This window comes from Pseudorca crassidens, chromosome 20, assembly GCF_039906515.1.
Source record: "Pseudorca crassidens isolate mPseCra1 chromosome 20, mPseCra1.hap1, whole genome shotgun sequence".
In the NCBI taxonomy this organism is placed as follows: domain Eukaryota; kingdom Metazoa; phylum Chordata; class Mammalia; order Artiodactyla; family Delphinidae; genus Pseudorca; species Pseudorca crassidens.
In genome coordinates this window covers 11,588,960-11,605,792 of record NC_090315.1, presented here as the reverse complement: position 1 = coordinate 11,605,792, position 16,833 = coordinate 11,588,960, and the positions used below count along the sequence as shown (strand labels likewise).

At 55.4% G+C, this 16,833-nt stretch overlaps 2 protein-coding genes across 3 annotated transcripts in view; both read left to right on the top strand.

Moving 5' to 3' along the window:
- The window catches only part of NECTIN2 (nectin cell adhesion molecule 2), a 28,295-nt gene extending 24,586 nt beyond the window's left edge, over positions 1-3,709 (top strand). Inside the window, exons 7-10 of one of the 2 annotated variants that reach the window (XM_067721253.1) lie at positions 1,262-1,400; positions 1,644-1,707; positions 1,854-1,940; positions 2,603-2,741. In XM_067721253.1, the coding sequence (XP_067577354.1) occupies positions 1,262-1,400; positions 1,644-1,707; positions 1,854-1,915 (265 nt within the window). In that variant the 3' untranslated portion in view covers positions 1,916-1,940; positions 2,603-2,741. Of the gene's footprint in view, positions 1-1,261; positions 1,401-1,643; positions 1,708-1,853; positions 1,941-2,602 lie in introns of both variants that reach the window. The other variant, XM_067721256.1, reaches the window with a different exon arrangement.
- Positions 3,710-5,167: 1,458 nt separating this feature from the next.
- On the top strand, positions 5,168-16,505 carry TOMM40 (translocase of outer mitochondrial membrane 40). Its single transcript, XM_067720917.1, has 9 exons — positions 5,168-5,597; positions 6,298-6,365; positions 6,838-6,930; positions 7,797-7,898; positions 8,529-8,634; positions 14,037-14,159; positions 14,312-14,388; positions 14,509-14,611; positions 15,840-16,505. Exons 1-9 carry the CDS (start codon positions 5,324-5,326, stop codon positions 15,977-15,979), a joined length of 1,086 nt encoding a protein of 361 aa, XP_067577018.1. The 5' UTR covers positions 5,168-5,323; the 3' UTR covers positions 15,980-16,505.
- The last annotated feature ends 328 nt before the right edge of the window (positions 16,506-16,833 follow it).

Genomic DNA, 16,833 nt, shown 5'->3' with positions numbered 1-16,833 from the left:
TCATTCACATTCCAAGATAGCTCCCCTCTCTTTTATTGTTGTCTATGTACATGACAACCAGACATGGCCATCCTGGCCTCAATGACCCCATTCCTTTCAGTGGGAAAGGGAAATGGAAATGGAAATAGAAGGCAGTCAGCAGCCCTGTAAGGGAACCCATCACTTCCTCTAATTTCCCATTTCCCAGGGGCCTAGTCACATGGCTGCCTCAGCTGCAAAGGAAGCTGGGAAACGTAGTCTTTATTCTCGTGGCCACGTACCCAGCCAAAATCTCTATTACTATGAGAAAAGGGGAGCCTAGATATTGGGGGAAACTAGCCCCACTTCTCTGTGTAGAACACTTATGTGACAGGCTTGATGAGATGTATGTTATGTACGTGATCTCAGTGAAGCCTCCTATCCATTCATTCATTCGTTCGTTCAATAGGTATTCAGAAAGTACCCGCTTGGGGCAAGACCCTGAAAGCTAGGAACACAATGAGACAAACACTTAAAAGATGTCCAAAAAAATAAAATAAATTTAAAAAATAAATAAAAGACGTCCGCACACAAAAACATATCATATCATGGAAACCTGATTTTCAAATGGAGCTAAGGGTACCCATTTTCTCAAAGAGGAAACAGGTTCAGAGAGCTGAAATCACTTGCTGAAATTCATCCAGCAAGACAGCATTTTGGGGGCAAAATGGTTCTGAAATAATATGACCCAGTGTGTGTGAGGGGGAACACTTGTTAAAAATGCACCTTCCTGGGCTTACACCAAACCTATTGAATCAGAACTTTTACAAGAAGGGCTTGGCATCTGTATTTATAACAAACTCCCTACGATGCACAAGAAAGTTTGTGAACCACTGTCTTAATCATCTAGTCAATGCAAACCAACAACTTGCTGTTGATCTCTTTTTCTAAGCCCATGAGACCCAGTGGTGTCTGAGATGGCCCTGGCCCTGGTCTCCCAGGGTTCACAGTCTCAAGGAGACAGACCTGTTCCCAGACAGTGGCAGTCCATCATGGCCAGGGATGGGCTAGGGAAGCTGAGGGAGCTGGGAGAGGCTAGAAGGGGCACCTGACTCAGCCTGAAAGATGAGGGAGGGCTTCCTGGAGGCAGGGACATCTGAGATGGGGATTGAAGGCATAGTAAGCCTCCATCATTATTATATATATAGGATGCTCTGGTCTGAGGGTGTGTAGAATGAGGGAATTTAACAGAGTTTGGGGGGCAGGAAAGCATTTCATTCATTTTTTTCATTCCCTCTTCTAGATATTTCCTGATATTCCTCATAGTGTGTTCTGGGAACGCCATGTTGACAACACAGATCTCATTTTTTTCCCCTCACTTTGCTCACAGTGGGGTACAGTCGTTGAATGAGATCAGAAATAATATTTCAAATACAAACTCAGTAAGTGCCCTGTGAGGGACGTATAGGTAGATATGATCATATAACAGGAGTTCCAGATCCTCCTGGAGAGTCAGGAGGGCTTCCTGGAAGAAGAGAAATTCATGGGATGAGTAGGAGTAAGCTGGGTAAGGGGAGGTGGATGATGGAAAGAGAGATCAGACAGAGGAAAGAACTGTGCAGTGGCCCTGGGGTAGAGGGCTTCTCAGGGCTTAGCCTTCACCTGACCTACCTCCTACCCCACAGCCTAGAGGGGCCTCCCTCATACAAGCCGCCGACTCCAGAGGCAAAGCTGGAGGAGCCGGACATGGTGAGCACTTCCCCTGGAGCCCAGGCTGCCCCCACATCCCCACACCACTTTTGCCACTGAGGCCAGGGCTGGGAGCGGGGACTGGTGGGGAGAGGCTGTCTGGGAGGGGGGGTGGTCCTGACCTGTCCCTCTCTCTCGCATCACAGCCCTCCCAGCTCTTCACCCTGGGGGCCTCGGAGCACAACCCGCTCAAGACCCCCTACTTTGATGCTAGTGTCTCGTGCGCTGAGCAGGTAGGAGCTCGGGAGAGGACAAGGGTGAGTTTGGGATCTGAGTTTAAGGGCCTCCTTACATAAGAGGTCAAGGACTAACGGTTACAACTCAAGTTCAGAGCTGTATCTCTAGTTAGACCTTAGAGCTCTGAGATACATTTAGGATTCAGTGGGTGAGGTCTTGGTTGTAGAAGTCCAAGGACATGGGGTGAGAGTTTAAAGTCATCCCATCAAAGAAGACTGGTTGAGTATCTCCATTTGCCAGACACTGTACCTGGAGCTGGGACAAGACAGACAGTCACTCCCCTCAGTGGCCTCCTGGAGATCAGAGGTTGGATGTTGAGTTTGAGACAAGTCAGTTTTCAAGGGGCTATTTAGAGCTTAAGTTTAGGTCAAGATTGAAGTCAAAGACTCATGGGGAAAGACTTGGGGTCAGTGATCAAAAGAAAAGGAGAGGCTCAAGATTAACAGGGTAGAGTCCATGCTCTGGGCTTTGAGTTAGGGACCAGCTGTATGATTGTCCCAGTTCAATATCAACCCAGGTGACAAGGGGTGACATAGGGTGAGGTCAGGTCTGGTTGGCATGGGGAGATGGTGGTCAGGATTTGAGGGTCAAGGAGCAGAGTGGGATTCTGTGTCATGTTCAAGAGGTGACCTTGGGTTCATTCCCTCCCGATCCCCAGGAAATGCCTCGATACCATGAGCTTCCCACCTTGGAAGAACAGTCAGGGCCCCTGCTCCTGGGGGCCACGAACCTGGGGTCCCCCATGCTGGTGCCTCCAGGGATGCCTGCTCTGGAGACGGTTTCCCTGGATCTAGAGGACGAGGAGGAGGAGGAAGACTATCTGGACAAGATCAACCCCATCTACGATTCCCTGTCCTACTCCAGCCCCTCTGAGTCCTACCAGGGCAAAGGCTTTGTCATGTCCCGGGCCATGTATGTGTAAGCCGCCATGGTCCTGGCCTCTCATCTCTCATTTTTTGATCCCTCAACTTTCTGCCAGGGATCTAGGGCCCCCTGATCTCTCGCTTGGCCACTGTCAGTTAACACACATGCATCTCATCTGTGTCTTCTATCTTGGTGGCTCCACTGTGACCTCTAATCCATGATCTCTGACTCAGAGAAATGGGCCATGACGATGGAAAACTGATAACCTTATCTTAGAAGGGGCTGGAGAAGGTAGGTTTCTTCACAACCTCTTACCCAAGGGGTCCTCAGACTGTGACCTTAGATTATACCTCTCATGTCCCACCATCTCCAGACTCCCCCCAAATCCCAAAGAAGACCCCAGACCTCTGATTGAACCTCAGGCAGTCACTCCTAACAGCTCTGCTTGGGTGGGTGTTGGGGGCATCCTGTTGCTCAGACCTGAGCCCTCCAGGTGGCAGAGCCCCACTCGCCCAGTCCCCACCCTGTCCCCAGTGGTGGGAGGGAGGGGATTTCCCCAGCCCAAAGCAGAACTTCCCCATCTCCTCCCTCCTGCAGGCAGGAGTCTCAGGGTACAGACCCTTCCCTGAGCTCCCACTACCCCAATTCCTGTGTACAGAGAATTATGCCCCAGCTCAGGGCTACATGGGGTGAGCTTCATGCAGAGTGGACCTTGCTGACCCCAGCCTTCTGAGAATTTGCTGTTAACTTTGAAGACTACTGAGTTCTCTTACTCCTGCCCAGTGGGGTTGGACCCACCCGCCTGGGTGGGGGGTGGGGAATGGATCACCTGGATCAGGGGTAGGGGATGTGATATTGTTTTGTAATACAGCATTTCCTACAAAATGAGTTTGTACTTTGACCAGGTCTCAACTCGTGTTTACTGTGGGCTGTGAACGGGATGGGGGTGGAACATAATGGGTAATGAATAGGGGGGTCCAGGGCTTGAGGGAATCAGTAGACTAGAAGTCAAGATGGGTTACAGACATTAAGAAAAGAGCCAAAGATGTGAAAAAGATAATTGAGGGGATAATGAGCAAAAATGCATAGCCAAAAACAGTGATGGGTAATGGAAGGAGTGGGGAGGAGTCCAGGGCATTTTTATTAACGAAAAGGAATCTGCAACAGCAGTCTAATGGGTAATGGACCGAAATAAACGAAACAAAGTAGAAAGAGCAGTAATTAAGTACGAGGGGCTCGGGCGTAATGAATAAATGGCAATAAGAATAGGCCAAAGGCAAATTATGAATAATGTTGTAATAGGAGCTCAGGGCGTGATGGGTAATAGGTCTGAAAGAATGAGCCAGGGGCAGAGGGATGAATAATGGAGAAATAGGGGCCGCAGGCATGATGGGCAATGGACCCAAAACCTTATGGTCAATTAAGAATTAGCTAAAAGAATTAGGGAAATGAACGGGCATAAATGGGCTAAAGGTAGTACAGGCAACCAAGCTGAAATGAATGGAGCAGAAGGCATGCTGGGTAATGGGACAGGAATGAATGGGCCAAAGATGGAAGACGCAGTGACCGGGGCAAGGGTTGGGGGGAGAGATCCCGAAGGCATGATGGGTAACGAAAGGGGTGGGTCTACGGCAACTGTCCCGTTAAATAGGTAAGGGGCATTGTGGGTAACAAGAAGCAGGACAGCGTTCACATAACGCGTTAGAAATCTCCCGTGGCACTGTGGGAAGGGCTAGCACTTCCGGCGTTCGGTGTACGACTCCGGACTAGGGGGCCTCCCCTCTGCCGCGGTGCCTGGTGGGACGCGAGGCCTGACCTTGCTGCCTAGCAGCCTCTGCCGCGCAACCCACCTTTATCCGTGTCGCTTGACCCTGGCACATTAGCCAATGAACACAAAACGTTGATTACGTCACCAGGGTCCGACCCCTGTACATGCTGGAGCCAATCAGGATGCTTCAAGGGCAAAGGCCGACCAATTATCATGGCAACTTCGCTGAGGGGCGGAGTCGAAAGAGGGGCGCCTTCTGGAATGGGGCTGAGGCGATTCGCCAGCGGGCGTTGCAAAGTGTGCAGCACAGACCAATGGCGGGCGAGCACCGGAACCCGCGGCATCTAGAGCCAATCGGTGTGGGCTCCCCAAGCCAATGGGAAGGGGGGGAGGTGTGCTTTGACCTGTCTGCGAGTGGGAACCAACAGAAAAGGACGTTCCAAAGAGGTGGGTGGGACTTTCATCCATGACTCCAATAGTAAGGCCAGACACTGAAGCTGGTGGGCGGACACCAGGGCCCGGTAAACCAATGGGCTAGGCGGGGCGGGGCGACGGTGGTGGCGGCGGCGGCGGCGGCGGCAGCGGGTTCGGTTGCGCGTGGCGCACGGGGTGGGAGCGGAGCACACCGGGGGGAGACGCTGCCGCGCGTAAAAACGGGGCTCCGTGCAGAGGGGTGTTCGGTGGCGCTGGGCCTGGAGCCTGCGGGCCTTGACCTCTGCCCTCTGACCTTTCCCTTTGCAGGCGACCATGGGGAACGTGTTGGCTGCTAGCTCGCCGCCCGCAGGGCCGCCGCCGCCGCCTGCGCCTCCCCTCGTGGGACTGCCACCGCCTCCGCCCTCTCCTCCGGGCTTCACGCTGCCGCCGATCGGGGGCGGCCTGGGTGCTGGAGCTGGCGCAGGTCGAGGTTCCGAACGGACGCCGGGGACTGCGGCCGCCAGCGCTGGAGGGACCGGGGATGATAGGGCCTGCGGCTGCCTGCCCAACCCGGGCACGTTCGAGGAGTGCCACCGGAAGTGCAAGGGTGAGGGGCTAGGGGCCCGGCGGGCTTGTGATGGCCCGGATATCGGGGGAAGGAGGAGCACACTGAGGACCTTGGGAATTGGCACGGACCGTTGGAATCATTTAACAGAGCGTTAGGAGTTGACATTGGGATCGAATGGTGGCACATTGAGCTTGGGGCTTAGAACGATGGGATCAAATGGTGGAACCTCAGGATAGAATGCCAGAGCAGTAGAGAAAGCCTTAGGGACCTCAGGAGCCCCAGGAATCAGCCAACCCAGACTCTTGTGATTGGGAGGGAAACTGTGGCCCAAGGTCACAGTGTCAGCAAAGGGCCAGTGGAGGTGGGACCCAAAGCTTCTGGATTCTGGCTTGGAGTAATTGTGATAACAAAAGTGGTGGCAGCAGCTTACTGAGCACCGTCCTGGCATTCAGTATGTGTTAACTCATTAAATCCTTGCAATATTTCTACGTGGTGAGCATCTTCAACTTACAGATGATAAGTTTGACATAGATAAGGTAACTTGCCTAAGGTCACACAGGTAGTAGGTGGTGGCCCTGGAATTTGGATGCAGGCAAAGGCCTTGGTCCTGGGCCCATCCACTAGGCTATTTACTGGTTGGGATCCCTGGAGAAGGGAAAGCGGGGACGGTACGGAAGGAAGGGATGAGAAGTGTGTGTGTGTGTGTGTTGGAGTGTGACAGCACTTCTCTCTCCTTTAGAGCTGTTTCCTATTCAGATGGAAGGTGTCAAGCTCACAGTCAACAAAGGGTTGAGTAATCATTTCCAGGTGAGCCTTCCTGGTCCCATTATCTTCCAGAGGTCATCCCGACCATCCCCCTGCATCTGCACGTACAACCCTTTTACTCCTCCCTAAAGGTCTGGGCTCCTTGGTACTTGGAAAGACTCAGAAACTCAGTGCCGGGCTGATCACACAATAGCGGCCAGTGGTAGGGTTTAGGGACCCAGAATCCAGAGATACACCATCCCCCCTCAGCCAGCATCCAGGCAGGAATGAAGTACCAGGTGTGTAGCCCCAGCCCCAGCCCCAGCACATCCCTTCTCTGAGTCTCTAATCCAGTCAGGCCACACCTCCCAGTCTTCATCCCCTGTCCAGCCTAGAGATGCCCTGATGGGGAAGCCAGATTGGCAAGTATCTCCCATCCCAGGCAGGAGAGGAGCTGTCCTGGGAGTGGGCTCGACTGGGTTCCTTAAGGGGTGGCCCACAGACTCGTCACCACAGCCCTCCCTCTTAATCCCAGGTGAACCACACAGTAGCCCTCAGCACAATCGGGGAGTCCAACTACCACTTCGGGGTCACGTACGTGGGGACAAAGCAGCTGAGTCCAACAGAGGTGAGGTTCCTTTTGCCATTCATTTACTGTATCTTCTAACAATGCAGCCAGTCAGGCGAAGAAGGCCTTGTCAGTAGGAGGCCAGGACTGCTGAGAGTGTTGGGAGGTGGAGAATGTCTCTCCAAGGTGCATCGGAACCTGGGTCATCCCTTCATCCTGACGCCCACGTCTCTGCCCAGCCCTGTGCTGGTTGAGTCTGGGGACACCAAGGTCACCAGACAGTGATGACCCAGAGTGGGCAGGGTTGAGCTGTAGATCTTGCAGGGCTTTGAAGGCCAAGCTAGGCATTTGAACTTTCGCTAGGGGGCGCAGGAGAGCCACAGAAAGATTTAAGTGAGGGAGACGTGATCAGATGAATGCTTTGGAGGTAGATAGCATTTCTCAGGCTGTCTGCCAAGGCTAGGTTAGGGGAGTGAAGGCAAAACTGGAGACCCGGAAGGAGGCTTGGGCAGGACACAAGAGTTGCGGGACTAAATTAGGTCTTTGATTATATTAGTGATTTCCATGCAATAAATTCATTTATTCAACAAACCTTCATTGTAACTCCTATTCTGTGCCCAGCCCTGTGCTGGGTGGTGCTGGGGACATAGCAGTGACTGAAACAGCCATGGGGCTCACAGCCTACTGGAGAAAGGGAGCAGCCTGTCCTCAGAGAGTAACAGTCCAGGGAGAGTGGGACTGAAATGGGGGAACCCAAAGGTTGTGTGAGCCCAGAGGGGAGCCTAACTCAGCCAAGGTGGTCTTGGAGGGCTTCCTGGAGGAGAGAACCTCATTCTGAGGCTTTCTAATCCTAGGCTTCTCACCGAGGCCCATCACGCATATACTTCTATGATGTTAGACCTCTAACCCTGCCCTCTGCCCCACAGGCCTTCCCCGTGCTGGTGGGTGACATGGACAATAGTGGCAGCCTCAATGCTCAGATCATTCACCAGCTGGGCCCCGGCCTCAGGTCCAAGATGGCCATCCAGGTGAGTGGGGGTCGAGTCGGCTGCTCCCCCAGCCACCCTGAGCACCAGGCTGCCCTTGGCATTGAATCCAAGAACCCAACGCACAGTGAGGCCAAACAGACCAAAGCATCAGAGTTTGGTGCAGAGAAAGGTTTATCGTAAGGACCAAGCGAGGGATACAGGTGGCTTGTGCTCTGAAGACCCAAACTCCCCCATAGTTTACACAGAAGAGTTTTTAAAGACAAATTCGGGGCGGGGGGGGAGGGCTGCAGGACGTTTGACTTTGTTCTGGTTGGTTGATGGTGAGGTAACAGGGTGGAATGCCAGGAATCTTTTGCTCCACCTGAAGTTACCATCCTCCACCTGGGTGGGGGGCCTTTTATATCCCTGAGAAAGAGCTAGGATTCCACCTTATCGAGGCACTATTGTTTGACTATTATTTGATTGCTTTTCCTTTGTTTCTGCTTTCCCTTCCTTCCCTGATTAGAAAAGGTTTGGATTTGCCCTAGGGGAAGGTCTAGGAGACTGAAGCCTTTTCTCTACAAACAAGAAATGGGGGTTGAGTATGGGGACTAAAGGCTTTTTGTACCTGGGAGGGCCCCATGGGGTCCTCCTCGCTTTCACCCTCACACTTGCCCCTCCCCTCCACAGACCCAGCAGTCAAAGTTTGTGAACTGGCAGGTGGACGGGGAGTACCGGGGTTCCGACTTCACGGCGGCTGTCACCCTGGGGAACCCAGACGTCCTGGTGGGTTCAGGTAAGAGGCACGGGGCTTGGCGGGGGTGGGGTGGGGGGATCAAACCCCAGTCCCAGCTTTGCCAGCAAATCCATTTCTTTCGCTGGCCCTCTTCTACCATCCAAGAAACAGTCACGGGCAGGTGTGACTTCAGAACACAGAACATCAAGCCCGTAGCATTGTTGGGGAGAAAGCAGGTTCAAGTCCCAGCTCTGCCACTGGCTTAACTGCGATTGTGGGAGCTTCCATCACCCTCGTGGGCTTCAGTTTCCTCATTTGTAAAATTGGGTTGCCTCACAGGGTTGTTGAGTGGGTCATGTGTGGAGAGCTTCGAATGGGGTCAGGCATGTGATGGGTCCCAAGGAAATGAGCTGTTCTTGTTACTACTCGTGGGGCTCTGGGGTTGCTCGCGGGCAGGCAGAGTCTACGTGCAGCTGAGGGGAGGCAAGTAAGTCTGAGATGGAGTTGGAGGAGGAACATTGCTGTTTAGGTTGGCTGGGGGCAGGCACCAGCTGACTAATGTCTGGACTTCTGATCTCTTCAGTTTGCTTCCCCCTTTTTTATTTTTGTCTCTGAGTGTCTGCTTTTGATTTCTCTATATTCGTTGAGTGAGTTTATCAATCACGTACTCTATGTTTTCCGCGTCCAGAGGATACGGTGGTGAACAAAGGAAAATTAGGTCTGTCCTCTGGGAGCTTCCATTCTAGTGACATAAGTAAAGCAGATGGGTGATGGAGCTGTGTGGGAAAATTACGGCCTCGGGAGGGGTGGGCAGCATCTTGAGAGAAGGCCTCGTTACATAGGTGATAACTGAAAATGAAGACTGAAGGATGTGAGGGAAGGTGCCAAGCAAATATATGGGAAAAGAGCTTTTCAGCCGGAAGGAACAGCAAGTGCAAAGGCCCTGAGGTAGGACCCTTCACTGGAACATCAAGGAGGACTGGGGCTATAATGAATGAGGAAGGAGGGCAAGTGGTAGAAGAAGTCAGAGGCTAACAGGGCCAAGTCACTTAAGGCTTTGTAGAGCGTTGGCCTTTACTCAGATTGAGTCTGGGGCCACTGGAGAGGGATAGGATCTGACTTAGCTTCTAACAGGACCACTTGTGTTGACATGTGGAGAACAGACTACAAGGGGTTCCAGCCTGGTGGCAGCAGAGGGGGGGAGAAGTAGTCCGGGATCTGGATGTACTTTGAAGGTGGAACGATGGGATTTGCTGCTGGGTTGGGTGTGGGAGATAGAGGGAGGTCCGAGATGAGAGGTCAGCCTTTTTTGTCTTGAGCAACTAGAAGGGTGGAGGTGGTGATTCCGGATTCTTGTGTCTGCTGTTGGCTCTGTCAGGAAGAGCAGGCTCTTGGGCAGTGCGTGCTGAGCAAAGGTGTGTGAAGGTGGGAAGCCAGGATACCTGTATGCCCAGCACCTGGAGCGCTGCTGGGAACAGAGTAGGCGCTCAGAAAATACTGAGCAAAGGAGTGAGCGGTGGTCACAGCAGGTCCTGTTTTTCACCTCCTGCCTTTCATCAGGTCCTAAGCATACTGTGCGTACCCGGTCCTTCATTCAGTCCCTCGAGGCACTAGGGATGGAGCAGTGAGCAAATGGTTCGTGGAATCCTCTCAACAGCCTTGTGGGGTAGCACTGCCGTCATCCCCGTCTGATTGAGGCCCAGAGAGGGCAAGTAACTTCCCAAGGAGACACAGCAAGGCTGCCTCCAGAGTCCATGCTCCTCTCTAGGGCACAGGGCCCCCTGTCCCCTCAAACACTCACCGGCATCAGCCTTTCGTGTTCCTCAACACTGGCCTCTAGGTCCCTCCTCCCTGGAGCCCAAGCCAGTGACACTCTCGTCTCTTAGTTCCTACAGGTGTCCCTTCCTCCCTTCAGGGACTGATCAAAACTTCTGGTCCCAGGTCAGTGCTGAGCACATGAGTAACTGACCACTGACAGCTGGGCGCTCCATCCGCTCTGAGCCTCAGTTTCCTCATCCATCTCATGGGCACAATTGCAGGGAGGTCACCTTGCTGAAGGAGTCAGTGGGAGAAGCTGTCAGCCCCAAGTGCGGGGCCTGACATGCCTAGTTAGGGTTCGCTCTGGGTTGGATCTCCATGCCACCCCACATGGGCAGGCGGATCAGGGTTCTCACAGATGAGGAGAGCAAGGCCCAGGGTGAAATCAGTCCCCCAGGATCACAGCTAGGAAGCAGAGGAGCTGGAGTTTGAATCACGGCCTAGGCCTAACTGAGGAGCCACTGGTCGTACGTGGTCCCCAGCCGTGGCCTCGGCCCCTCGTCTGGAGCCTCTGCTTCATTCTGAGCACCTAGCATGTGCCCACCTTGGGCGGGGCGTTGCTGGGACACACACACGTGCGCGCACACGTACACACACAGCCCTTCCCTGTCCTCACCGGGCTCTTAGGCCGGTGGGGGAGACATTTGCCTCTAAACAAACAATCACACGGTGACTGCATTACTGTTGGGAGAAATCCTACGCTGGGAAGGTCCAGGTTGCCGTGAGAGCTTATAACGGAGGTCCCATCTCTCCTGGAGTGACAGGGGCAGTGTCTAGACCGAGGCAGGGGAAGAGGAGGGCACCGCTCCCAGAAGAGGGCTCTGCATGGACAGAGCCCCAAGGAGCGCGGTGAGGGGAGGGTGGGAAGCCGTTCTTTTGGGCCGAGGTGAAGAACCACCTTCCCTTCGGTGCTTGCCTCCCCGCCGCAGCATCTGCCCTGGGTGCCTGCCCTTCCTGCCCAAGGTGACTTTCCGCAGGGATCCAGATGTGGCCCCAGCCCTGCAGGTTTCGGGAAACCATGCTCCTTTCCCAGGTCTGCGCTCTGCCCCTTGCCCAAGGCCTCTTCTTTGCTCACAGACCTCTGACTCACTTTCTTTCCTTCTCATGGGGTTTTGAACTCAACAGGTTCTTCATGGCCACTCCAGACATTGCAGAATGGCCCCTGGTTGAGAGCCACTGGCTTTCACAAAGCCCCTGCCTTGGGGAGCTCCCGGGGGAGCTGGGTGTGGACACAAGTGGGAGGAAAAAACAGAGCAACTTAAGGAGAGAGATGCAGGAAGGGCTGGGATGTTCAAGAAAAAGGCCTGTGTGGAGATAAGCGCTGCACAGTGAGTTGTGAAGCTCTCGGAGGAAGCCTGTTTCAAAGCTGGGGACGAGCCACGTGGGGCCTTGCACCTGTGCCCTGAGGAGCTGGGGTCTCCTTGGCACTGGGGAGCCATAGCGGGTTCTGGAGCGGGGAAGGGGGAGCAGAGCCAGGTGTGTGCTTTAACAAGATCCCTGTCTGCTGCATGCGAAGCTGCTTGGAGTGTGTGAGACTGGGGCAAGAGACCAGGGAGAGGGGTGGGGCTTGGGGAGCAGAGGGCGAGGCAGGCCCGGGAGATGGGGCGTGGGAGAGAAGTTCAGGGCCCGCGAGGCACTCAGTTCCAATCGTGGCCAGAGACTCTTGAGTTAAGTCCCCTTGTGATCTCTGGATGGTCACTTTTCCCTCTGTGGGCCTGAGGTCCCTCTTCTACTGAAGGAGTGGCTGCTCCTGGCCAGAGGTGTGCTGGTAATGGCTTAATAGCCGCCTCAAGGGGTAGGGGCCAGGAGGTGGATCTGTGTCGTCTACTCATGGGGAGAAGCCAGCTCCAGCCCGCCCTGACCACAGCCTCCCCCAGGGCACCTCCAGAGCCCTGGCCAGCAGCCCTCAGCCTTGCTCAGCCCCCGTGGTGGCAACCCTCACCCAGGTGTGCCCGAAGATATGAGCAGCCTGATCCTGTCGTCCCGTCCTGCCCTGCTCTCAGAGCCGGTCCCTAGTCTGTGCCTCTGATCTCTGTCTGGGAAGCGTCTTCCCGTCTCCGGTTCACACCTCGTGCTCCTGTCCCCGAGGCTTCGTCCCACTCCCACCCCCGGCTCTGGGCTTTCCCTGTCCCTACCTTCCCTTCTGCTCTGGTCTCCCTCATTCTGGCTGGGGGTCCAACTCTAAGCTTATGTCGCCTGTCCTCACCTGCTCTGTCTTGTCAGGTTGGGAATCTTCAGTTCCTCCACCCCTCTCCATTTCTTTTCTTTTTTTCTTTCTTTTTTTTTTAATATTTATTTGGGTGCTTTGGGTCTTCGTGGTGGTGCACGGGACCTTTCGTTGCGGCACGCAGGATTCTCTCTAGTTGCGGCTTGTGGCGCGCGGGCTCCAGAGTGCACGGGCTTAGTTGCCCCGCAGCATGTGGGATGTTAGTTCCCTGACCAAGGATCAAACTGGCATCCTCTGCATTGGAAGGCAGATTCTTAAGCACTGGACCACCAGGGAAGTCCCCATCTGTCTGTTTCTGATTGTTTCCCTGTCTCTACAGAGATGTCTCTTGTTTTCTTTTTCTCTGTCACCACTCCTTCTGCAACCTCCAATCACTCTCTCTTCCTCCCTGGTTTTTCCTCTCCACAGAGATTACATCTGTGGCGTCTCCTCTCCTGGGCTTTCAAAGATAGACGCGAATGAGTCCTTAGGCTCAAGGAATTCAGCCCAGTGGTGGAGTCATGGGTTAACAGACACTCAGGCGGCCTCAGTCAGAGCCATCCCTCCTGCCGAGGGACAGAGGTAGCAGGGCCCGTCCTCCTGACTGCCGGGTGCTGGCTGTGTGCCAGGCACTCCCTGTGCACCGCACCTGCATCCAGCCCTCTACTTCTTCTCACAACCTCATGGGGTGTCCCGTTCACAGCAAAGCGAGGCCAGTGGCCCGCGGTTACTCTACCAGCAAGTGGTAAGGCTGGGATTTGAACCCAGGCTGTCTGGCCCCCCGAGGTGTGCTCTTACCAGCCCTATCCTTCCTATTGCTCGTGGCGGCATAGTGTCTCAGAGCCTGGGCTCAGGGCTTGGGGAGGCCTGGATTCTGCCCCTGATGCATCGTGTGACCATGTGGAAGTGACTTACCCCCTCAGCCTCTGTGGCTTCCTCTGTAAATGGAGACAAATCAACGCAGAGCAGATGAGGTCCCAGGGGGCCTGGGAGGCTGACCTCAGAGCCCTGCGAACTGCTTGAGCAAGGAGCCCGAGTTGGGGCTTCCCCGCTGGCGCAGTGGTTAAGAATCCGCCTGCCAATGCAGGGGACATGGGTTCGATCCCTGGTTCGGGAAGATCCCACATGCCGCGGAGCAACTAAGGCCGTGCACCACAACTACTGAGCCTGCGCTCTAGAGCCCGCAGGGCTTCCTGCGCTCTAGAGCCCGTGCATGGAAGCCCATGCACTGCAACGAAGAGTAGCCCCCGCTTGCTACAACTAGAGAAAGCCTGCGTGCAGCAACAAAGACCCAATGCAGCCAAAAATAAATAAATCAGTTAATTAATTAATTAATTTTAAAAAAGAGCCCGAGTGGGAGGCCTGAGGGAGCGGGAGTCCAGCTGGGCAGAAACTAACCACCGAGCCCAGAAGTAATACCTTCCCATCTCACCTGCAGGAATCCTCGTGGCCCACTACCTCCAGAGCATCACGCCGTGTCTGGCCCTGGGCGGAGAGCTGGTCTACCACCGGCGGCCTGGGGAGGAGGGCACTGTTATGTCACTAGCTGGGAAATACACATGTGAGCCTGGGGACCCTGGACTCCTGGGTCTGAGGGAGGAGGAGCCTGGGGCCCTGGACTCCTGGCTCTGAGGGAGATGGGGGAAAACCTGGGTTCCCAGATGCCGAGCCCCCTTGGTAACCTGCCCCACCCCCCACCCTGCTCTCTTACAGTGAACAACTGGTTGGCGACAGTCACGTTGGGTCAGGCGGGCATGCATGCAACATACTACCACAAAGCCAGTGACCAGGTGAGCTGGTCCAGGGACTGGCTGCGCGGCACACGTGCTGGGTGTGGGGTGCCCGGGGCTGGCATGCCTGAGAGTTCAGCCTGGGAGGCTGACCCGTGTGTGTCGCCCTGGCCCCCCCAGCTGCAGGTGGGCGTGGAGTTCGAGGCCAGCACCAGGATGCAGGACACAAGTGTCTCCTTCGGGTACCAGCTGGATCTGCCCAAGGCCAACCTCCTCTTCAAAGGTACAGGCCTCCATTTCCCTGTGTGGGAAACAGGCAAGAGGTGGCTCTGAGTGGGTATACCGGCCGGGGAGATGGTAGAGGGCAGTGTGCCGGGCCCCCAGGTTGCCCAGGAACACTAGTTGAGAGGGTGGATGGGTGCCTGGGCCCTGAGCTTTGCACCTACCACCCCCCGAGTGGCCCTCTCCCAGTCTGCGCACACGGCCCTCGCTTTTCTTTTTCTCATGAGTGGAAGGCGACTTGGAGCACAGCCGGCCGACCCCACAGTCTCACGTTAGGGAGGCTGCCCAGTCACAGCCAGATCCGGAACCTTCCCCGAGGCCGACCGACTCTAGTCTTAAGTTTCCTCTTGGGCCTCAGTGGCTCTCAGGTTTGGGGTGTGTGGAGAGAGCCCTGGAAGGGCCGCTTCAGTGGGCCTGGGTCAGGGTTTCCGAAGGCAGCCAGGAGGGCCAGGGATTGGGTTTGGGGGTTTTTATTGTTGTCGGGTTTTGTTTTTTTTTGCTTCTGAAGCCCGCCTTCCCTGCCCACCTCTCGAGCCCTTGCTCTGCAGGCAGGCGGGGTCAGAGGCTGGGTTTGGGTTCAGTGAGTTCTCAGGCTCCACCCTGTGGGGACCGCACCAGGTGCTTGCACACCTGTCAGGTCCTGGGGCACAGGCCCTGGAGGAGATTTCAGTCTTTCTCACTTTTTTTAAAAAAACTTTTATTGGAGTATAGTTGATTTACAATGTTGTGTTTCTGCTGTACAGCAAAGTCAATCAGCCATATGTATATATATCTCCACTTTTAGACTTTTTTCCCATATAGGCCATTACAGAGGATTGAGTAGAGTTAGAAATTTCAGTCTTTCCTTCAGCAGATGCTCAGCACCTGCTCTGTGCCCGGCCTTGTGCCGAGGATGCTGGGGACACAGCAGTGACCAGGCCCCTTCTCCCACCTCCACCCCCCAAGCCCCGGGGCTCACAGTGGGAGGGACAGACCCATCCCCAGAGAGCAGCGACCTGGTGTGGACAGGACTGGGATGACGGGGCCCATGGGGTGGCGGAGGGCTTCCCGGAGGGAAGGGGTCACTGAGCTCAGAGCTGAAGTACTTGGAGGGCGTGAAGAGGTTTCAGGTGGCGGGGACAGCACGGTCCGTGGTCTGGCCGGTGGTATCTGAGGTGGGCCGGAGGGCAGCTCGCGGGGATGGGGCGAGAAGCCAGCGCAAGGCTCTAAGCTTGGTTGTTCACCCATAGGTTCCGTGGACAGCAACTGGATCGTGGGCGCCACGCTGGAGAAGAAGCTCCCACCCCTGCCCCTGACGCTGGCCCTCGGGGCCTTCCTGAATCACCGGAAGAACAAGTTCCAGTGCGGCTTTGGCCTCACCATCGGCTGAGCCCCTCCTGGCCCCGGCCTTCCACGCCCTTCCTCCTTCAGATCCCACCTCCCCCTCCCCCTGCCACGGAGGGGAGACCTGAGCCCCCCTCCCCCTCCCTTCCCTCCTCCTCGGGGGTCAGGGGGGCAGCGGAAAGGAGGGGACCCATCACCCCCGCAGCTGGCGGGGGGCTCCTGGAACCACAGGCACGTCAGGATTCGGAGTACCAGGGGCGGCGTGCCCGGTGGGCCTGGGGTCCAGGAAGGGATTCTGGAATCTAGGGGCGCCCGGGATTCTGAGCACCAGGGGCAGAGGTGGCCAGACAACCTCAGGGAGGTGTTGGGGTGTCCCCGTGCCCCAGAGGGCCCTAGGCCTAGCCCCCAGGGGGCAGCAAGAAGAGGCGCTTCCCCATCCCCAGTCACTCCACCCTGCCCGCTTTCCCATCCACCCTTCGGTATAAATCATGTTTATAAGTTATGGAAGAACTGGGACATTTTACAAAAAAAAAAAAAAACCTACAAAAAATATACATGGAAAAAAAAAGAAATGGCAGGCGTCTGTTTTCCTCCACGTGTCTGTGGTCCATTTGGCCTGACCTCCCACAGTGACTAGCAGGGGCCAAGGGAATCGAGCGGAGTCCCTGGCCAGAGCCCAGACCAGAGAGGGGAGGGGCCTGGCCGAGGATCACACAGCCTCCCTGTGACCTTCCCTACAGGGGCATCACAGGCCTTCCCTCGCATGGTCTTGTGGTCTTGGCCTGGCCAGCATGGCTGCAGAGGACTTTGTCCCTGTGAACTGAAGCAACAGGGGTGAGGCTGTCTCTGGGTGCAGGGGTGGGGGTGGCGAGCTGGGACTCCGGGGTCTTTCCAGGTTCC

Coding starts and splice junctions, on each gene's coding strand:
- TOMM40 (XM_067720917.1), top strand. CDS start 5,324: ATGGGGAACGTGTTGGCTGCTAGCTCGCCGCCCGCAGGGCCGCCGCCG. Junction 5,598..6,297: donor GTGCCACCGGAAGTGCAAGG/GTGAGGGGCTAG, acceptor TCTCTCCTTTAG/AGCTGTTTCCTATTCAGATG. Junction 8,635..14,036: donor AGACGTCCTGGTGGGTTCAG/GTAAGAGGCACG, acceptor TCTCACCTGCAG/GAATCCTCGTGGCCCACTAC.